This window comes from Gopherus flavomarginatus, chromosome 1 (genome assembly GCF_025201925.1).
Source record: "Gopherus flavomarginatus isolate rGopFla2 chromosome 1, rGopFla2.mat.asm, whole genome shotgun sequence".
Lineage (NCBI taxonomy): Eukaryota > Metazoa > Chordata > Testudines > Testudinidae > Gopherus > Gopherus flavomarginatus.
In genome coordinates, this window is record NC_066617.1 from 143,518,253 (window position 1) to 143,537,558 (window position 19,306).

General features: G+C 47.9%; 2 protein-coding genes across 2 annotated transcripts; one reads left to right on the top strand and one right to left on the bottom strand.

Moving 5' to 3' along the window:
• The first annotated feature begins 2,873 nt into the window (after positions 1-2,873).
• On the top strand, positions 2,874-8,632 carry LOC127042953 (homeobox protein NANOG-like). Its single transcript, XM_050936519.1, has 4 exons — positions 2,874-3,051; positions 5,474-5,748; positions 7,655-7,744; positions 8,273-8,632. The coding sequence occupies exons 1-4, from the start codon at positions 2,874-2,876 to the stop codon at positions 8,630-8,632; spliced, it is 903 nt and encodes a 300-aa protein (XP_050792476.1).
• Positions 8,633-12,411: 3,779 nt separating this feature from the next.
• LOC127057307 (homeobox protein NANOG-like) lies at positions 12,412-18,307 on the bottom strand. Its single transcript, XM_050966212.1, is given in 8 exon segments — positions 12,412-12,466; positions 12,468-12,615; positions 12,618-12,686; positions 12,901-13,017; positions 13,960-14,284; positions 14,818-14,907; positions 15,895-16,163; positions 18,127-18,307. Coding segments are annotated over 8 exon segments (1,254 nt in total).
• Between the last annotated feature and the right edge of the window lie 999 nt (positions 18,308-19,306).

Here is a 19,306-nt window from a genome sequence, read left to right on the forward strand (position 1 = left end):
TTTTAAGATTGCATTTATTGTAAGATTGCATTAATGTATTGCACTAATTTAAGATTACATTTACTTATTGCATTTATTGTATTGGTTTATTTTACGACTTACACAATGCACCTGAAACAACATTTCAAACCACACATGCAATTTAATATGTGTCAGAGTAAACAAACTACAACCCAACCATTAGTTTTTTACACTCATTGATGGCCCTTAGACTATGCCCTGGGGGATCAGACTCAGGCTGCAATGAAGCAGTAGAGGATGAAAATTCCAAACTTGGCTGTCAGGCCTCAGATATTCATGGCTTCATTTTCAAAGGCACTGAGCACCCTTTACTTCCATGCTTGGCCCCATTGAAAATTTGATCACTAGGGACTGTCAGTTCTAGCATCTCAGGTGAATTCAGTTATCTTGGAAGCAGCTGGGCAGAGATCTGGAGCTGTCATCAGGGAGTCAGAACCCAAAGTTTAAAGATGCAAAACCTGCAAATTGCACAGGAAGCTAGCAGAGTCTGTGAAGACTTGGAATAATGTGCTTTCTTCAATCAATGCTTCTAAACAAGCAGGCACGTGTATTCTTCTCCAGCTGTCACTCTCAAGAGGTCTTCCAAGCATCATGTAAGAATCAGCGCTGGAGGTGACAAAGGCCTAGATGACAGTGGCGAGATGGATGACAGAGGAAAGGCCTCAGACATCTCACCAAGTACAGATGAAAAGAGGTGCTTCTCATCTCCAGTGCCACCTGGGAAGTCAGGAGCAACTGGAGATCCAGAAGCACTTTAAGCCTCCTTGACAAACAGTGGGCCAACCAGCTCCCTCTGGGGCAGGTATTGTTGCTGCTACCTTTCAGCATCATACCTAACTTGTCTGGACTGAGAGGCCTCAGCAAAAGTGTTCTCACCCACATTCCAGTTTCAGCCAGACTTTGGGAAAAAAAGCAACTGCACCACCCAGCTCTGATGAAGAGATGAAATTTGTACTGATGGCACCCCAGCTCTCACCATCCCATACCCTCCCCCATCTCCATGTGGCACAGGAAAGGTAAGGTAAGACAGCCCATGGAGACCTGTTGAGCAGTTACCCCACACAGATAATAATAGCGCTTTGCTCTTACAGAAGGCTTTTCATAGAGAGACCTTGCAGCACATTACAAGAAGTAGTGTTGTCCTCATTTTATAGATGGGGAAAATGAGGCTGAATGATTTACCCTCAGGGCACACAGCAAGTCAATGGTCGAGCAGTGTTTAAAACCTTGGCCTTCTGACCTCCAGCCATCTATGGGTCCTCCATCTTGAAACATGACAATGCTTTGACTCCCTCACTCACTCACTAATGCTTGTAAAATGCTTTGAGATCCTCAGAAGATCAAGAGGATTTCAATACACTTTACAAACATTAGTGGCAGCTTTCCAATGCCCCTGTGGCTTAGGTTAGTAGCATTATACCTTCCTGCTCCTGGGGAAGACCAAAACCCAGAGAGGTGAAGTGACCTGAATGAGCTCCCAGAGCAAATCACTGGCAGAACCACGGGAAGTAAGAAGGTCTCCCAACTTGCAGGTCTGTGGCTGAACTACAGGACTGTCTTTCCTGTGATTATTTCATGAATGCTTTTGCAGGTACTCATCCCCTTAGCCTCTGGGCATGCAATATACTAGTAAATGAAATGCCACAATGCATTACATGAAGCTGGCCATAAGAGAGGACACAAACTGCCCCAACCTTGGATCACCTCATCCAACCTTAAATAGTCCAGCAACAGTTTGCAGCCAAGAAAATGCTTAGCTACACAGAAGTGCCTCTGAAGGAGAAGTGACTAGTACAGCCAGTGATCCCCTCCCTGCCCCTACAGCCCCCCCATCCTGCCTCTCTCCCCGACACGTTGTATCTCTAGCTCCCAGCAGAATGATACAACAAAAATGCCTCATTCATTCATATATGAGCAGAGAGCCTATGCGTATAGTCCTGCTCTGCAAAATTGGATCTGGGGCCTGACGTGAACTTCCCCTAAGTTTAGGGCTTCAGTTTGGCAGCTGGCACTGGCAGATGGGCCAGGCCCCTTCCTGGCACTTCTCAGCTGGCCCCATCAAATTCCTATCAAATTGAAAATTTGATTGGAGGGAAGGAAAAAAACAACCCAATGGGTTCCAGCCACTTGGGCCTGATTCACTGTTGTCCTGCTGCCTGCGTCATCACTTCCCCCAGCGCAGAGCGGATCAAGGGCCACCATTGTGCCTTGGTAGCATTTTATCCTGCTCTGATGTCATTGTGTCTACAAACTGCAGGGCAGCCAGGAATCAAGCCTTCTGCTTGCAAAACACCTTTGGAATGGGCTTCAATGTGCCCCCTTGGAGACCTGTGACCAGGTATGAAGTTCAGCTGCAGAACCGAATGCCCCAGGAGTTTGGAAGTAGGGAGGAGGATTGGCTGGGGCTATGAGCATTTCTCCTCTATGGCCTCCTTTCTGGAATGATTTTTACACAGCTAGGGCTTGAGTCAGAGCCCAGTGGAGTCAATGGGAGGCTTTACCTTGACTTCCCTGGGCCATGGACCCATGCAAGGGTGGACTGGAGAATGCCAGGAATTCAAGGGGACATTTTTTAATCCTGATGCCACCCTGTGTCACTTTCCTCCCCCACTCCCCCTCCTTCTCTCACACCGTTCCCTCCCCCCCAATCAACCCTCTTTAACATGACAATGTGCACTGAAGACCTGACTGATGTAGGATATTGTACTCCTTAGAAGGGAACTGCTAGCTATAAAGGTAACTCCCTGTAGACATTCTAGGGCACCCTCATTCTGGGTGGTGAGCTCTATCCCTTGAGTGAGGTGCTGTCTATTGGGAGGTGGGGGAGGAGCACCCCTTCAAACCAAACCCACATGAGTGCTCACTTGGCTGGGCCCCCTTACCAGCCTTACCCAAGTGGAACTGGCATGGGCTATGAGGAGTTTTACTGGAACTCAGCAGGGGGTACAGAACGTGCTCTGTCATGCCCAGGAAAGGGAGCAGAAGCAGCTGGTGTTGCTCAGTTTCCGGTGGAGGAAAGCCAGAACTCAGGTAAGCCATCAAAGTTAAGTGATAGGACTGAGATTCAAGACACCTAGATCTGTCATTGACTCAGTGGGTGACCTTGGGCAAATCACTTCCACTCTTTGTGACTCTCTTTCCCCTTTATAAAATGTGGATATGAGCCTAATGCATTCAGACTTGCAAAGCACTTTGAGATCCTCAGGTATAAGCACTGTAGAGGCAAAGTATTCTTGTCAGTTTGTATTCCTGGTGCCACACCAGTAAGATCCCTTGGGAATGCTTTATCCTGGCAGGCTAATGGCCAAGGGGGGTAGGGGATGGTCAGGCCTCAAACCAGAGCTATCATATTTATGGAGAGAGGTGAAATCCATGTTTGGTCTGTGGGCTGGAGCATGCATTTAGGATTTCGCACACCCACCACCCACAGCACAGCTCCCAGTGCTGGCAAGGGGGGCATTGCAGAGATGACAGCCTTTACCCAGTGACTGAATGTTTAGTTATCATGGTTATCATTGTTCAAGTTTCATGCAGTGTCACAGGCGGAGGATAGGGAATCCTGTTAGGCTCCACTACTGTTTCTGCCCTCTGTTTCTCTCATTTCCTCATCCTCCTTCCTCTGCTTGTCTCCCTCTTCCCTGGCTCTGTCTGTTTTTCCCTGTCTTCTCTCCCCATTTTCTTCACAGCAGCAGCTCCCAATTCCCACCCCATGGGCTTCACTCCCACCCCCTTCCCATCCCAGCTGCTCAAATGTTCATCAGTGAAATAGTTAATGCAGACAGGTCTTTGTCTAGTGTTATCCTTAGGCTCTAGAGTCAATGCCCCAACGAGATTAATGAGAATTCACAAATGGACGTTAACTCTCCCATCTCCCTCGGGGGGGGGGAGGACATGAAGGGGTTAAAATGGGGTGAGATCAGGGAGCAGACCGGTGAGAAGGTGGGGGGCTCAGGGAGAGGGAAGAAATTGTCCCAGGGCATTTGGCCAGGCTTGCAAACCAATACATCCCTCCTGTCCCCCAGTGCTGGCCACATCCACACGTGCCAGACACCTAGGGGAGAGCTATCTGTGTAATCTCACTTGTTAACATTTTCCTATTCATGCTGTCTCAATGGCTTTGCATGTTGGCCGCTTTTGTCTGGACTAACAACCCAGATTGCTTAGGAAGCTTTTTCTTTAGATCTCAATCTTGGCTTTGTCCTTCAGGCAGAGACCCCCTTAGGAGATCTCCCAGGACGAGCTGGCAGGGTCTTTGCGGGTTCCTCTGTCCTCTTGTGAATACCGTCGCTGGAGTGAGTTGAGCAGAGCGCCTGCTCCCCAACCTGTCTCTGTGTCCTCTGTGCCTTTTCTCCTCCTATAAAATCTCATCCGCACAATATTCTATTCTAGTTCTCACACGCTTCACAAGGGGTAGAGGCAGCTTAGTGGTTAGAGCAATGGGCTGAGAGTCCAGCAGCCTGCGTTCTTGTCCTGACTGTGGTTCACTGAGTTGTTCTGGTTGTCACCTTACACTGGTGGTGATAATACCTCCCTCCTGCCCAACAGTGGGATGGTGAGGGTTAGTTTGTGCAGTGCACTGAATCCTGGAGTGGAAAGTAACACTACTGTTGAGAGAGTTTGTTCCAGTGGCTGAAACACAGGACTAAGGGATCAAAGCCTAAACTTTCACTTGTGACCGGTCATTCTGGGTGCCCAACCTGAGACCTCTTAAAGGGGCCTGATTTTCAGAGAGTGCTGAGCACACCTGGGCTCTGAGCACCAGGCCCCTTTAAGGTTCTCAGATTGGAGACCCAAAATCAAGCCTCAAAAATGACTAGACCTAAGCCCAAGAGTCCAGTGCACAGATTCACTGTGTGCTCATGGGCGAGTCATTTACCTCTGCACCCCAGCTTGTCCATCTGTCAAAGGGATATAATTACGCTTGTCCTGAGCAGAACTGCTCCTCTATGTAACAGATTCCCTGTACCACAGCAAACAGAGATTCTCCTTTATTTAGCTCAAGCGTTGAGGGTCTGCTCTGTTGAAGCAAAAGGATTTGATAGCGATCCCGGCTGCCAGTGTTGTTAGTGGCCACTTTAAGCTGCATAGTGACAGCCTTAACAGATATAATTATAGTTATTTTCATCCCTAGGTCGCAAAGTGCTCTGCAGAAGGACAAGCTGTAGAGGATTTTGAATTGTAGGGATGAACCTCCCACCTACGGTGTCGCTGTACAGCTTAATCTGGCCACTCACAACTTGACACTGGCAGCCGGAATCGCTATCAAATCCTTTTGCTTCAACAGAGCAGACCCTCTGCGCTTGAGCTAAATAAAGGAGAATCTCTGTTTGCTATTAGTGGTACAGGGCGTTTGTCACATAGAGGAGCAGTTCTGATTTCACCCAGCAGAGGACTCCGTGTGTGTGTGTGTGTACACATATGTGGGCTCATTACATATCCCCTTTGTCTTTAGATCTCTCCCCTGCTTCCTCCAGCTCTGGGAATTTCAGCCACTTCACACCAGATTCGGCCACTAGCCCCCAAACAGAATCCTCGTCCCCCCAGCCTGCAGCCAAGCCTCAGAAGAATGGGAAGGAAAGTGAGGGAGGAATGAAGAAGGCCAAGATCCGTACAGCCTTCTCCAAGGAGCAGCTGCAAACCCTGCACCAGCGGTTCCAGAGCCAGAAATACCTCAGCCCCCAGCAGATCCGGGAGCTGGCTGCAGTTCTGGGGCTCACTTACAAGCAGGTGAATGGAGAGAGCATAGAGTGTTTGCCTTGTAATGGCTGGGTTGCACCTGAATGTCACTTACTGCAAGAGGCACAGTGGAATAAAGGTGGGGGGTGATTAGCACAGAACAGGGACAAAGATGTAAATTACAATACTTGTATTTATGTCCTATAGTTATCCTCAGAGTAAGTATAGGACATTGCTGTGACAGAGCAAGCCACTTCGCCTCCCTGTGCCTCAGTTTCCCCATCTGTAAAATGGGGATAATGACACATACGTGGATGGAATGTGCTAAAACCCAGCCAGTTCTTGGCACCTTTGTTGAGACTCACGATGAGGGAGCCAGCTAATGCTGATGTTGCCAACTCCTGAGATTTTACTGTGAATCTGCCAAAATTTGCTGATTCTTCTAAAGACCTTGAGTCATATGAAAACATGAGAAGCTCCACTTTCATTTAAAAAACAAACGTTTCTAGCCCTCCTGGTTTCAGAGAAAAGCTTGAAAATAGCTAACATCAGGAGGCAAAGCAAGCCAGCGAGTGAGCGAGAGACCTTTTGTTAAAATCTGGCTTAAAAAAAATCACAACTCTCATGATTTTCAGGGCCCGATTCGTGATTTTTGAATGCCAGGAGTTGGCAGCGCCGTGACGCCATGGTCTGTGGTGTGGTTGTGCAGTAAGTGGGTTACCATAGTTACCTGCTCTTTGTGCTCTGCAGCAGTTCCCAGCCCTCTGCTGGATGCAGTTCAGGGCACTGGTGAATTGCCCCATAAGGCTCTGAGTGGCCTGGTATGGATCAGTTCACAAATCATTTCCTCCCCACCCCCTCCCCAGTGCTCCCATGCAGCCTTTGCAATAAGATGGGGTGCTGCTGTGAGCTCTCCCCGAGGCTGGACTCCTCCCTCCGACCTGTCTGCCTGCAGCAATGCAATGATCTGCTGCTTGGAATAGCTTGACATAAGGCATCATGCAGGTGCTGCAAGCGCCACACACAACCGCCATCCCTGCAGATTTATGAGCATCACTTGTTCCACCGCTGCAATGCCTGAGATGAAATTGCTAGCCCAGGCCCAGCTGAACTGGTGCTGTCTATAGTGGTCTCTCCCTACTGTGGATGAGAAACCGCGAGCATTGTAGTTGCCGTGGGCCATTCTTCCTAACCCTATCCCACAATGCAGTGCATTTGGATATTATCCAAAAGAAAGAGCTGGGCACTCTGGGCTTGGTGTCCCAGGTATCCCAGGATGCACTGGGACAACAAACACAAACATGTGCCGCACCTACCCACCCCCAAACCGGTTTTGTTAGAAACAGGACAAGTGAGACAACCAGCTATTTGCTGCAATCAACATCCTTGCAGCGATCCCTATTAGTGCAGACACAGCCCTGGGGGAGTTTGCTTTGGAATTTGCCCCCATCAGGGATCTTGATTTTGGAGACTGATAGAATGCATGGCAGGCCTTCTGCCCTCCCTACACCCCCACAAACACACGTTTCCTTAATTTTGGTCTGTAATCAGATGGGATTTCATCCATTCTATGGGTGGGACCGTAAAGACTGCATTGGGTTTGATTTGTGCCAGTTGTTGGCCACACTCATTCATTTTTCACAACTGTAATGCACTTACATGTCACAATGATGGGCACAATGTGGACAACGTAGGCACTGGGGACAGAGACCCTCCAACACAATTTGCATAGGCCACTAAACAGGCATCTGATGTTGAACTGCGGCCAGATTGTAACCAGCAACCACTCAGATGCTTTATAATCCACTCCCTGATTCCCTGAGCCCTCCAGTCACCCCACCCCCGACCCAAGAGGCTTATTGTAATCGGTGAGTCAGAGGTGAAAAATGTCTTAGTCCATTCCCTATTCCCCCCTGACTATCCATTCCCCCGGGAACCTTCTGACCCCTCACTGCAGGTGAAGACCTGGTTCCAGAACAGAAGGATGAAGTTGAAGAGATGCCAGAAGTACAACCTGTGGTCGGAGCGGGCTCAGTGCCTCACGCAGGTAAGGTCATTCCACAGAAAGGGGACCAAGACCATTGGTCTTGAAAGCCCACTGTCCTGCCTTCTCCCATAGCCCAGTGGTATATTCCCTCTGCTATCCCATTTCCTGCCGTATTGGATCAGTACCATGGTCCCGCTAGTTTGGTAACCTGCCTCTGCTAAACCCAGTCATGCTGAAGATCCATCCTGCCTGCCTTCCGCTGTTCTGGTCTATTTAACCCACTGCTGTGCCTCCTGCCCTACGGCACAAATGGTAGCTAGTTTGTTGTTCCCCAGCCAACCAGGGAAATGGTCCAGCTAGTGTTAGTAGCTCTCCTCCTGTTCTACCGGATCAGGCCAATGGTGAGTCTGGCCTCATGCCCCAGTTGTGAGAGTGGCGTCACATCAGACCTATGAAGTACATTTCTTCTTGTCCCTCCCCACCTCCTCCTGCCTCATGGATATGCCTGGAAGCAAAAGGACTGATAGCCCTTATACAGTGAGTGCCAGTAGACATGCAATTGGTTTTGATTCCTGTTCTCTCTTTCAGACTGGGTTCCAGCCCAGCGGGTACCTGGAAGTGCACCCCAAATTCCACCAGAGCTATCCGATCAGCACAGCTGGAAACATCCAAGCTGTGGGCAACCCCCGTCAGAACTACTCAGCAGGGCAGACCCCATACGCATTCATAGCCAATGAGGAGGGTGGGGTCTTCGGCAAAGGTGGGGCCACCTGTAGCGTCCAACAGACAGTGGGATTCATTGCCCAGCACAAAGTAGACTTTTATCATGGCTTTCCTGGGACCATGGAATATGGCGCAAAGACAGGAGATGGCTATAGCTTCCACCATGCCTCAGCCACTGTGGCACCTTTTCCAGGCACTGCTGGCCACCATCTGTACCACACCTAAGCAGGGTTAATGCAGAGGGCCCAAACCAATTGTTACTGAATGTCTTCCTTTCCCTGCATCTCTCACGCTGTCTCCTACTTGGGGTAATTATACAACTGTCTCTATCTCACATTCAGACATATGGGCTCACTTACACCCACCCAAACTTTCATGTAGTCACTAACAAAACACGCACACACACACATCCCCGCACACACATATTGGTGTACCCACACATTTACCCTACAGTGAAATGGAGTATCTTTCTAAAAAATATGATCTGGCTCAATCACAAGGTATGTGCTTGCTACAAGAATCACTAGGTGAAATTCTCTGGCCTGTGGTATGCAGGTCAGATCGATCATATTAGTCCCTTCTAGCCTTTAAATCTATGACCCTATTTAGGCGGTTTATACTAAACCTTGCTGTGCCTACTGTTGATGAAGTCTAGAGATCCAAATAAAATTTGATTTTTTTTCTCCCATAAAATATCTCTATATCTCTTTATTTAACACATTGGACAAACTGCAGGACACCGCAACATGTAAAAACACAGAAGCACCACGTAAGAAATAGAAAAGCATGTCTAACATTGGATTATTGATTTGTATTACCATGGTGCTGTAAGGAGCTTCCCACCAATTCAGACGTTTGCAATACTAGAACCCATGCTACTGGTGGCTGGCACCATTTTTGGGGCAGGCCTGCTCTGAGCAATATTAGATGACACTGGGGCCAGTTTAAGGAGCATGGTCACATACCTAGAGTATCAGTTCCTGGCCATGTGACTTACATCAGAATCTCATGGAGGGAGGGGTGGTTTTGGCCTCTTTATTTAAAAAACACAAAGCAATAGCTCTGAGAGGTGTGACCTGCCCTGTTCATCTCAGTGGGGTGTTAACTCCACTGGCCTGGGAGTTCTTGTTAGCACTACTGCAGCAGAGGACTATTGAGGGACAAAAGGTGTATTGCTTAACTGTATTAGTTTATCATGATTGAAAAGCTCCATTAAGATGCAGATTAACATGTTTGAAGTTGGGTTACAAATTAAACTAACTCAATTGAGCTAACACCTTTAAAAAACAAACAAACAATAAAACCCAACATCTCCACTCCAAGCTGGGGATGGGGCTGCAAGTAAGGCTGCCACCTGACCAGGTTTTCAAGGAATTGTCCTTTAATTGAAGTAGCTGCCTCAGAAAATCCATAAGGGTACTCAGTTCACACTGCTCTCTAGTTTTATAGGCTCAAGCTTTGTTGCGGGTTCTAGAATACAACAGCCGTGTGACCACAATTAAGGGTTTGTCTACACTAGAAATGCTGCAGCTGTGCCACTAGCATAGGCACTACAGCAATGGAAGGCATTCTTCCGGCGCAAGAGTAAATCCACCTCTCTGAGGTGGTAGCTAGGTCAACGGGAGAATTCTTCCATCAAAGTGCCTACATTGGGGCGTGGGATGGTTTAACTGCATCACACAGGGCATGAAATTTTTTCCACAGCCCTGAGCAAGGTAGTTAAGTCAACCTAACTTCAGATTAGTGTAGATCAGTCCTTTGTCATTTTACCCCTCCCATGCCTTGGTTCCATTTGCTGAAATGTAGAGAATGATGCTTATTTACCACACATATATTCTGAGGTGCAATTCATCCATATTTGCAAAGCGCTTTGAGATCTTCGGCGAGAAAGGCAAAGCATGTAACTCTGCTAAACTCTTAATGGCTAACCCACAAAAAATCACTACGGCACTAGTTATAATTAGTATTGGTATTTATAGCACTCATCAAGGGTGAAGACTCAGTTCCATTCTCATCCCAAGGGTGAGTCAAGTCAGGGGTGAGGGCATGGGGATGAGGGAGGAGGGAAGCTTGCCCTGCTCGTATTGTATCTGAGGAGGAGCAGAGGATTTCAGTTTTCCTGGGTTGTCACCTATCTGGTACCTTTATGAACCAGCATTCAACTTGCGTAAGGAAATGAAAACACAAATTGCAGTTCTCTTGAAGGGTTGCCAAGCAACTGATTCTACATTCCACTTCTAGAGCCCACACTTTACAGTCTAGCTACGAGGCCTCTGCGTCTGCTGATGTCCACAGGGAGAGACAATGGGGGTACAGAGCAAGCAGGACAATTCCTGTAATGCTGCAGGCTAGTGTTGAGCCAGAGAAGAGAAACCAGAAAGACTGAAAGCACAGAACCTCCCACCCATACAACACAGTGCATGTCTGAACTGGGGAGCAGAGCAGAGGGGGAGTGGGAAAACAGGGGAGCACGTTCACCTTGAACTGAATAATGGGCACTATTCCCAGTTCTTTGTAGTATATTCAAAACTATAACTGTGATTTGTAAAAAGGGCTTCCTGGTCCTGCTTGCAGGCAAGGGGTTTCTGTAGGGAAGCATCTGGGACTTTCAGCAGCATCCTGCAGACAGTCAACAGTAAGGTGGGGTGGGGTGAATACCTGTTTTGGGGAACAGCCTGCTTTGTCTATTTTTTGGGTTGCGTGTTAAAGGTCTGGAATTTAAGAATTAAAGTAGTATGACTCTGCAACCTTCTTGAAAGAGGTTATGTTCTTAATGATTTTTTTTTATATCCCATGAGCATAACATTCAAGAGATTACCCAGTTTTGTTTTTATAATATAAGTTTCTAGCGCTCATGGTTGCAGAAAAAATCTGGAAAACAGGAAGTGAATTCAACCTAAAGGCTCAGAAGCCAGCAAAGACAAACCACCCAAACATTTATTGTTTTTAAAATTCTCATTATTTTTTGGGGGGAGGGGAGGGGTGGGGGGAACTCATAGGGTTGGCAAGATAATACTTTTTCCTCATCTCTGTAGGTGAAGTTGTTCCTATAAAGCACTTTCCATCCTTCAGGATGAAAGAAAGTGAAGTTATTACATTACTGAATTGACACCCCATTAAAATAAATTCAGTTTATTTTTCCATTCAAATGTAAAACACGAGTTTATAAAAACATTAGGTAGAAACAAAAAAAGTGATAAAACAGACACAGTGTAAAACACAAGGTAAATTTCATTGCAAGTAAAAAGTCTTTTTTAAAAAACATATATGGGAAAAAAAATATACCCAGCAATCCATGATAGTAAACATTTATCTACTTTGCATTAAAAATGTAAGTAGGACAAAGTCCTTGTGCAGATGTTAAGACAGCATTGAGATAAAAATCATACATTAACAACAAAAACTACTACATAAACTACCAACACCACCTGCTATCAAACTAAACAAATCTTTAACATGGAATTCATTTATCACTATTGATGCTGTTTGTTTACTTTTTGCACTTGGCTTGGGACAGTGGAACTAGTCCATTTCACTTTCTTTTTTGAGTCAGTTTTACAAGCTGCAAGTTGTGCACGACCTTAAGTTCCACAGCACTGCAGGGGACTATTGATTTTTTTAAAACCTGTTTTTATTGAATTTTAAAAGACATTTATGAAAACAATTGTATTTATATCAAGCTGGGTTTTTTTTTTTAATTCCCACCTCTCACTCCCCCTCCACCACCCCCATGCTTAAACATTGAGTCCAGGAGAAGCTGACACTGTCCCACTTTAAACAAAGAAATAGATAAGTAATCTAATTAGCCTGTGGCAATGTCTCCCCAAGGAAAGTGAGGGAAGCCCTATTAACAGAGTCACTTAAAATTAGAATTGGAGAAGAAACAGTAGGGAGCAATCCTGCACTGGTCCTGGGAGAATGGGATAGATAGGATCTAATGGGCTTATCCACCATCTCTAATTTCTAGGTTAAGAGAGCTAAGCATCAGGTTTGAAATAACTAGACTATTTTTGCCTGGCTGCCACCCTCCGCCCCAGAGTGGCCTCATTCTAGGGGCCATTTTTGTGTAATTTGTGAAGTGCTATGGGATCCTTCATGTACAGATATATGAGCTATTATTATTACTACTGTAAGAGAATCAGATGGATACCTGAGGACATCAGTTGCTCTCACAGCGCTGATGACTTGCGATGCTATAGCCACGGTCTGTAGGGCTGGGAGCCTGCCAGCAGAGTAGAGCAGGGGAGATGTGGAGGGAGAGCAGTTAGAATGAAACTGACTGACACACATAAGGAAGTTAGCCACTTCGTAAACACTACAAGTAATTTTCTTGGATTAGGATATTAACCTAATCCACCACATTTGCTTACCTTGTACTTTCTCCATCTTTCCATCCCTCCCCTTTTCCTTCCTCTACTCCTCTTTCTCAGTCTCCTTTCTCTCTCTTTCTTAATTAGACAATGAATTGAAATTAGAATCTGAATTCCATTCACCCCTGTTGTGGTCCAGATGCTTAGCTGGTGCAAATGGTGATGTCGATGAAGCTATGCTGATTTGCACCACCTGAGGATTAGGCTGTCTCTTGTCACTGTTTGGTAGATATTCAGGTTCTAATTAAAAAGGAATTGCAGTTATTTATTATTATAGTAAATCTGAGATTTTTTAAGATTATAGATGATCAAATCTAGCCCCTGGTCAGAGTTGGAGAGAGTCCCCTGTTGAAGGATGTATTACATGTTCAAATGTTATGAAGGTTGGCTGGTGGAGGGAGGGAACATAGAAAGGGGGGAAATTTCAGGTTGCATAATCAAGAACATTTTCTAACAGTGAGGAGTCTGCTGAAGGGTGGAAGAATCTTACCCAGAGAAAACCCCATGCTTGGTTTTGTTTATTTTTTTTACAGTGCAAATATTTGTAATTAAAAATATTATAAAGTGATCACTGTACACTTTGTATTCCGTGTTGTAATTAAAATCAGTTAATTTCAAACAAGGACTAGACCAAGCTCTGGAAAGGATCTACAGAAAGGATACAGCTGTACTAGGGACACTAGGGTAGGGAAAGGACTCACTGGTGTAGACTCTGTCATCTCCAGTTCCAACATTCACACACTTCTTGCATGAACATGGCTTTCCACACACATACAGAGCCTATTCCTGGAGCCAGCCAGGGTCAATATGATGAAAGCCAACTTCAGAGCCATGCAGCACACCTTGAGTCAGACACAGATAGGCGCCTCTTAAAGAAGAGGAGAGAGAGACCCCAACCATCCTGCAAGGCGCCATGCCCCTCCACTGGAGTCAATGGAGCAGGGGGACTCCACACATCTCAGGAGTCAGGATCAGGGCCCTAAAAAACAGAGCTGGATAAGAGAAATGGAAGAAAGAGTAGGAGAGGGAGTCAGGATCAGGGCCCTAAAAAACAGAGGCTGGATAAGAGAAACGGAAGAAAGAGTGGGAGAGGGAAAGAAAAAGGAGAGGCCTAAGAGTTATAGTTGCTTTGCGTCCCTTGAGGGTGCCATGCTGGCTGGTACTGCTGGCACCCAGCTGTACCCGGGAAGGACGTTGAGGCGCTCTGGAAGTGGTAGCCATCTTCTGTCTCCATGCTGGCATAATCCATGTTCGCCGGGAAGCCATGATAAAAGTTCATCTTTTGCTGGCTGAAGAAGCCCATTGCCTGCTGGGCGCTGCAGGCTCCCCCGGCTTTCCCAAAGAACCCCTCCTCCTCGATAGCCACAAAGGGATACAGGCTCTGGCCACTCCCATAGGTCTGGCTGCTACCATAGCTCTGATGCACATTGGTCACAGTCTGGATGTTCCTGCTGGCACTAACTGGACAACCTTGGTGATAACTGGGGTTCAAATCCAGGTAACCTGCCTGATGAAATCCATAGAGAGAGAAGATGGTTCAATACACAGGTACAAGCAAACAGTACTGAGGCTCCAATAGCACAAACCAGGAGATTATAAACTCTTTGGGGGCAGGGACTGCCTTTTCTTTGTATATATATCTCCAGTGCACAATGGGGCCCTAGGATCTATGCACTACCACAATACAAGTAACAATATCCTAGAGGTGAAAGACTCTCTACCCCATCCCCTGCTCCTCCTGGGTTGACTGGATTGCAATTGATGTCCATATGCCATTCTCTAATGCAACCAGTCCCCCAACCTGAGATCCTAGAAGTGGAAAGTTCTGCTCTCCTTCCCCCAGATCCATTTGATCCCCAATGTAGGCTTCAATGACATGATACAGTAAACAGAGAATGAAGGAATGCTGTACTGGAAACACTGAGCAAGGGCTGGTTACTAAGCCCATGAGCATCCCATATTAACTGGAGAGCAAACACGTACATTAGATAGATATTATAGGTCCCCTTGGTAACTGCCCATAATGAAACCTCTTCTTACTTGGGATAGGCATGTCCCTTTTTCCATCCACTGAGTTTCCTTCTGGCAACGTTTAAACTTCATCCGCTGGTTTTGAAACCATGTTTTTACCTAGAGATGATAGGGGTAGGAGACAGGGCATAAAAATCCCTTTTTAGACAGAGCTCACAAAATATTTTTTAGACAATACATAAAGGGATTGCTTCACCCAGCATTGAAATGCAGCCACCTCTGGGCTGGAACATGGCAGGCCATAGCAATTATATACAACAATTTAGGAAGTGAAGAACACCACTCTATCCAGCTGAAAATGGGAGAATTTAGGGAGGTCAAATATAATTACAGTCACTGGGACAGACACCCCTACTGCAAATTACCACAGGTTCTTTCATGATCACAAATAGTCAGAACCTCCATTTTTGTATGAAAGATGGATCAGTCCTAAATTAGTGTCATCCACACGGCTTTCTGCAGCACAGCACCCAGCAGGATGACACTGTAACACTAGTGTCAGTACTGAGAGTAGAGAGTACACCTAAGTCGCCCATACTTTCTCTGCAGCGCAGCACCCCCTGCCTTCATGCTGGGGCAATGAGGTCAGTAGTGGCTCAGAGAGCATAGTGAATGCTAGTTATAGAACAACCAGGAACTGACTCTTCATTGACAGAACAGGAGTACTTGTGGTACCTTAGAGACTAACAAATTTATTTCAGCATAAACTTTCATGGACTACAGATCACTTCTTCGGTTGTTAGTTTCTAAGTTGCCACAAGTACTCCTGTTCTTTTTGCAGATACAGACTAACACGGCTGCTACTCTGAAACCTGACTCTTCATTGCCTGCCCCTTGCTTAGTCTTGAACACCTGTGCAAAGCGGTTGGATAATCCTAGGTGAGCAAGGGGAGAATTCTGACACTGGTAGCATTTCACAGCCTCCTTGCACAGATGTAAATTACAACAGAAGAGAGGAGACAGTGGGGATCTGACCAGAGATCGCCCACTGAAAAACTGACCATGTTTGTAAGACCACCTCAAATCAGGGATGCAGCCCAGCCACTAGGATGCCAACACGCTAGAGAACCAGATCTCAGTGTTCACCTGCTTGTAAGTGAGCCCCAGGGCTGAGCCCAGCTCGCGGATCTGCTGGGGGCTGAGGTATTTCTGGCTCTGGAACCGCTGGTGCAGGGTTTGCAGCTGCTCCTGGGAGAAGGCCGTGCGGCTCTTGGCCTTCTTCAGCCCTCCCCCGCTTTCCACCCCACCCATCCGGATCGCAGGGTGCGGGGATGGGGGCTCCGTGTTGGGGCTGGTGGCTGAGTCCGGGGTGTACCGCATGCGTGTTCCCGAGCTGGAGGACGCTGGAGAGAGCTCTAGGGAGGGAGAAAGCAAAGTGGCGCATTAAGAGGTGCCTGCAGGTGACAGGAGAAGTTCATCCCTAGGGGATACCGATTTGCTTTTGGTCGGTGCCTGAGCTCCCTGCTCGGGAAACGTGCCTATTGCATGTAAGGGCAAAGGGTCACACGACTTAATGGGGTGTCTCAAGCTCGCTGCGGGCCCACCCCGCACAAACAGCTGCGAAAACTGAAGCGCTCTCTGCAGACGCCTGGCGGGGGTTCCCGGCACTGCGGGCTCTAGGGTTAAACACGCCACCACGGCGCCAGCTGCTACAATTCCTATTAGAAATAAATGCTGGGGCCGGAGCCAGGGTAAGGCAGGGGGAGAACGTGCCCGAAGACAGCGCGGATCAGCCTGGAAAGCAAGATGCAGGGCAGCCGCGGGGAAGGCGCTGTACAGAGCAATTCCCCATTGGCCCCGGGGGTGTAAATTGTTTCCCGAGGGCTGGGAACACCCTGAATTCGCTCTTTTCTCCCCGGTCTTGTCCGTGGGACAGGCACGGGGGGGCGGGAGCTGAAGGAGCCCCGGGAGTCTGCATGCGCCTTGGGAATCCACAAGAGCCAGACACCAGCAGCATGACAGACTCAGCAGCACCTTCGCAGCCTGGCTTGGCGCCGGGAGCTCTGGGCCACCCTCGCTAGACACCCCACCAAGGAGCTGCCTGTCCCCCACCCAGCCCTAGGAGCCGACCCTGTGCAGAGATCGCACCCCTCACACCCCCCGACTCGGGCCCTTTTGCCTCCTCCCAGGAAGGGAGCACGGCCTGATTTGGTCCAGAAGTGGAGCCAGGACAATGGCTAGAGCCTGCCTCCCTTCCTGGGTCTGGGTCACCGCGGTGCCCTCCCTGGCGCCTCGCCCGCCTCCTGGGACCTCGACCCCTGCCCCACTACGGGGGGGGGGGGGGTATTGCTACTTCTCCCTGCGCCCCTGGGCTCTCGCGCTCCGTTAGCCAGAGGCGGGGCCACAGCGCCTCCGCTTTGCACGGCTGGAGCTTTCAGCGGGCGCGCCCCGGCCTGTTGCCGATTGGAATTGGTCCAAGCAGGACAGCCTGGTGCCCGTGCTACAAAAGACCGGGACCAGGCGAGAGGGGCATGGGCTGGTTTCCCTTCCCAGGCCAGACATGCACCAATCCCCACCGGAAAGCGGGTCCCTGCCAAGCCCCCCGCAACCCCTCGCCCGGCTTCTCTCTGAACAGCCCCCCGCAGCCCCACACAACTCGGATTTAAACACGTCTCGCTTCCCCCCACTGAAGGCAGCGGCAGCGTTGGCGTTTAGCGTCCAGGAGAGCAGGAGGGGCCCTTAGCTAGAGTCTTCCAACCACGTGTCCAAGCAGCGCTGGACACCAACCTTTCTAGTAAAAGCAGCAGAGTCTTGTGGCACCTTAGAGACTAACAGACGTTTTGGAGCATGAGCTTTCCTGGGTGAATACCCACTTCCTCAGATTGCATCTAAGTGGGTATTCACCCACGAAAGCTCATGCTTCAAAACGTCTGTTAGTCTATAAGGTGCCACAGGATTCTTTGCTGCTTTTACAGATCCAGACTAACACGGCTACCCCTCTGATACTTGACCTTTCTAGTGCTGCTCTGGGTCTGTTCCGAGGGGCGTCCGCCCGCCCGCACCAACTTGCTGCCAGACAGGACTGGTTATTGCACCTAGAAGTGGATGCTTAAGCCCCCCATGAAATACCCTCTAAGCTACTTTGGGTCGATCTTCCCCCAGATTAGACAGCGTTTCGGACTCCCTCTTCCTCCCTATAAACCAAGATAGCAGCATCTTTTGGGGAGAGGGGGAGGTCACTTGGCTATGGAGATAGAGGAAAGCTATTGAGATGAGCTCTCCCACACCCGCCCCTTGTTGAGTCATTTCAGACAGCAAGATTGATGATAATAATCACTTTTCTTGGTGTTTACTTCAGTCATTCCAAAATTGGCCTACCTGGATTATGGAGGGTCTTCTCCTCTGGCTCTGGGACCGGGGCATCAGCATCTGCTGCCTCTTTGTGGGGGACATTGTCCATCTCTGCTGGGCAGTTCCAATAGTAGTCGCCATACCTTATTCCAGTTCCTACCCCGGCTGGGTAAGGCTGGTAGGGAGGCATTGCCAGGTGGGCACTCATGGATGTTTGTGTTTGGGGAACGTTACCCCAGAATAAATCCCTAACCTCTGAGAAGACAAGGTGGAGATGGAGAGGGGCAGACTCGATCAGACAAACACACACAGATGCCCATCGAGTGGGGGTAGATTTATGCCCTTCCTAACTTTGCCTTGATTAGAGAGAATTTTCAAGGCCATTGTCATGTTAAAAGTAAGTTGATTGGAGGGGAGTGGCTATGGATTGGGAGGAGGAAGCGTACAGAAGGGTGGGAGGGGGATGGGGGGAGTGAAAAAAAAAAGAGAGCTCAATGTGAATAGTTTACAAACACTGTTTGCAAAAATGAATTGTAAAAACGGATCCCCCAAAGCCTGTTCACCCCTGCTGTGTCTGAGCTGTAATGTGTACAGTCCCTATGATTCAGAGATCTATTATTGCATAGGCAGGCTAGAGATACAGAGCTGTATGTAGACGTACCTAGGTATATTGACAATATATCAATAGCTGACCAGTTCCATGGATGGATAATTAAGACAGATAATCAATAAGAGAGAGACAATTATTGATTCCCTTTCCTCTGATGTGTAAAGTATTATTAAATAAAAGGGGAGGTAGACAGGCCATTAAATGGCCAACACTCTGGAACAGAAAGGTGCCTAAAATTTGGCTATCCTTTATGCAGAGTGGAAACATTTTAATATTCAAGGAAGGGTAACTACGGAATTTCCTTCTCACTTTAAGAATGGGTAGTAGGCCTGCCATTATTTTCACTAATAAGTCAATGGTAAACCTTTCCCCCCCCCTTAATTTCAGTGTCAGGATCAAGTCCTTTTTGAGTATACATTTTGGAAACTTAGGGAGGCACCCCCTGCTAATACATACAGCCCCCTCTTTTCTCAACGCAGTTAACTCAGACCCAGAGTTTCCCCCAGGGCATGAGGAAAGCATGTATGTCTGCACTGCAGATTTAAAAACAGGGCTATAATTGCAAGCAGTTAAGCACTCAGCCTCCTTGCAAATTAA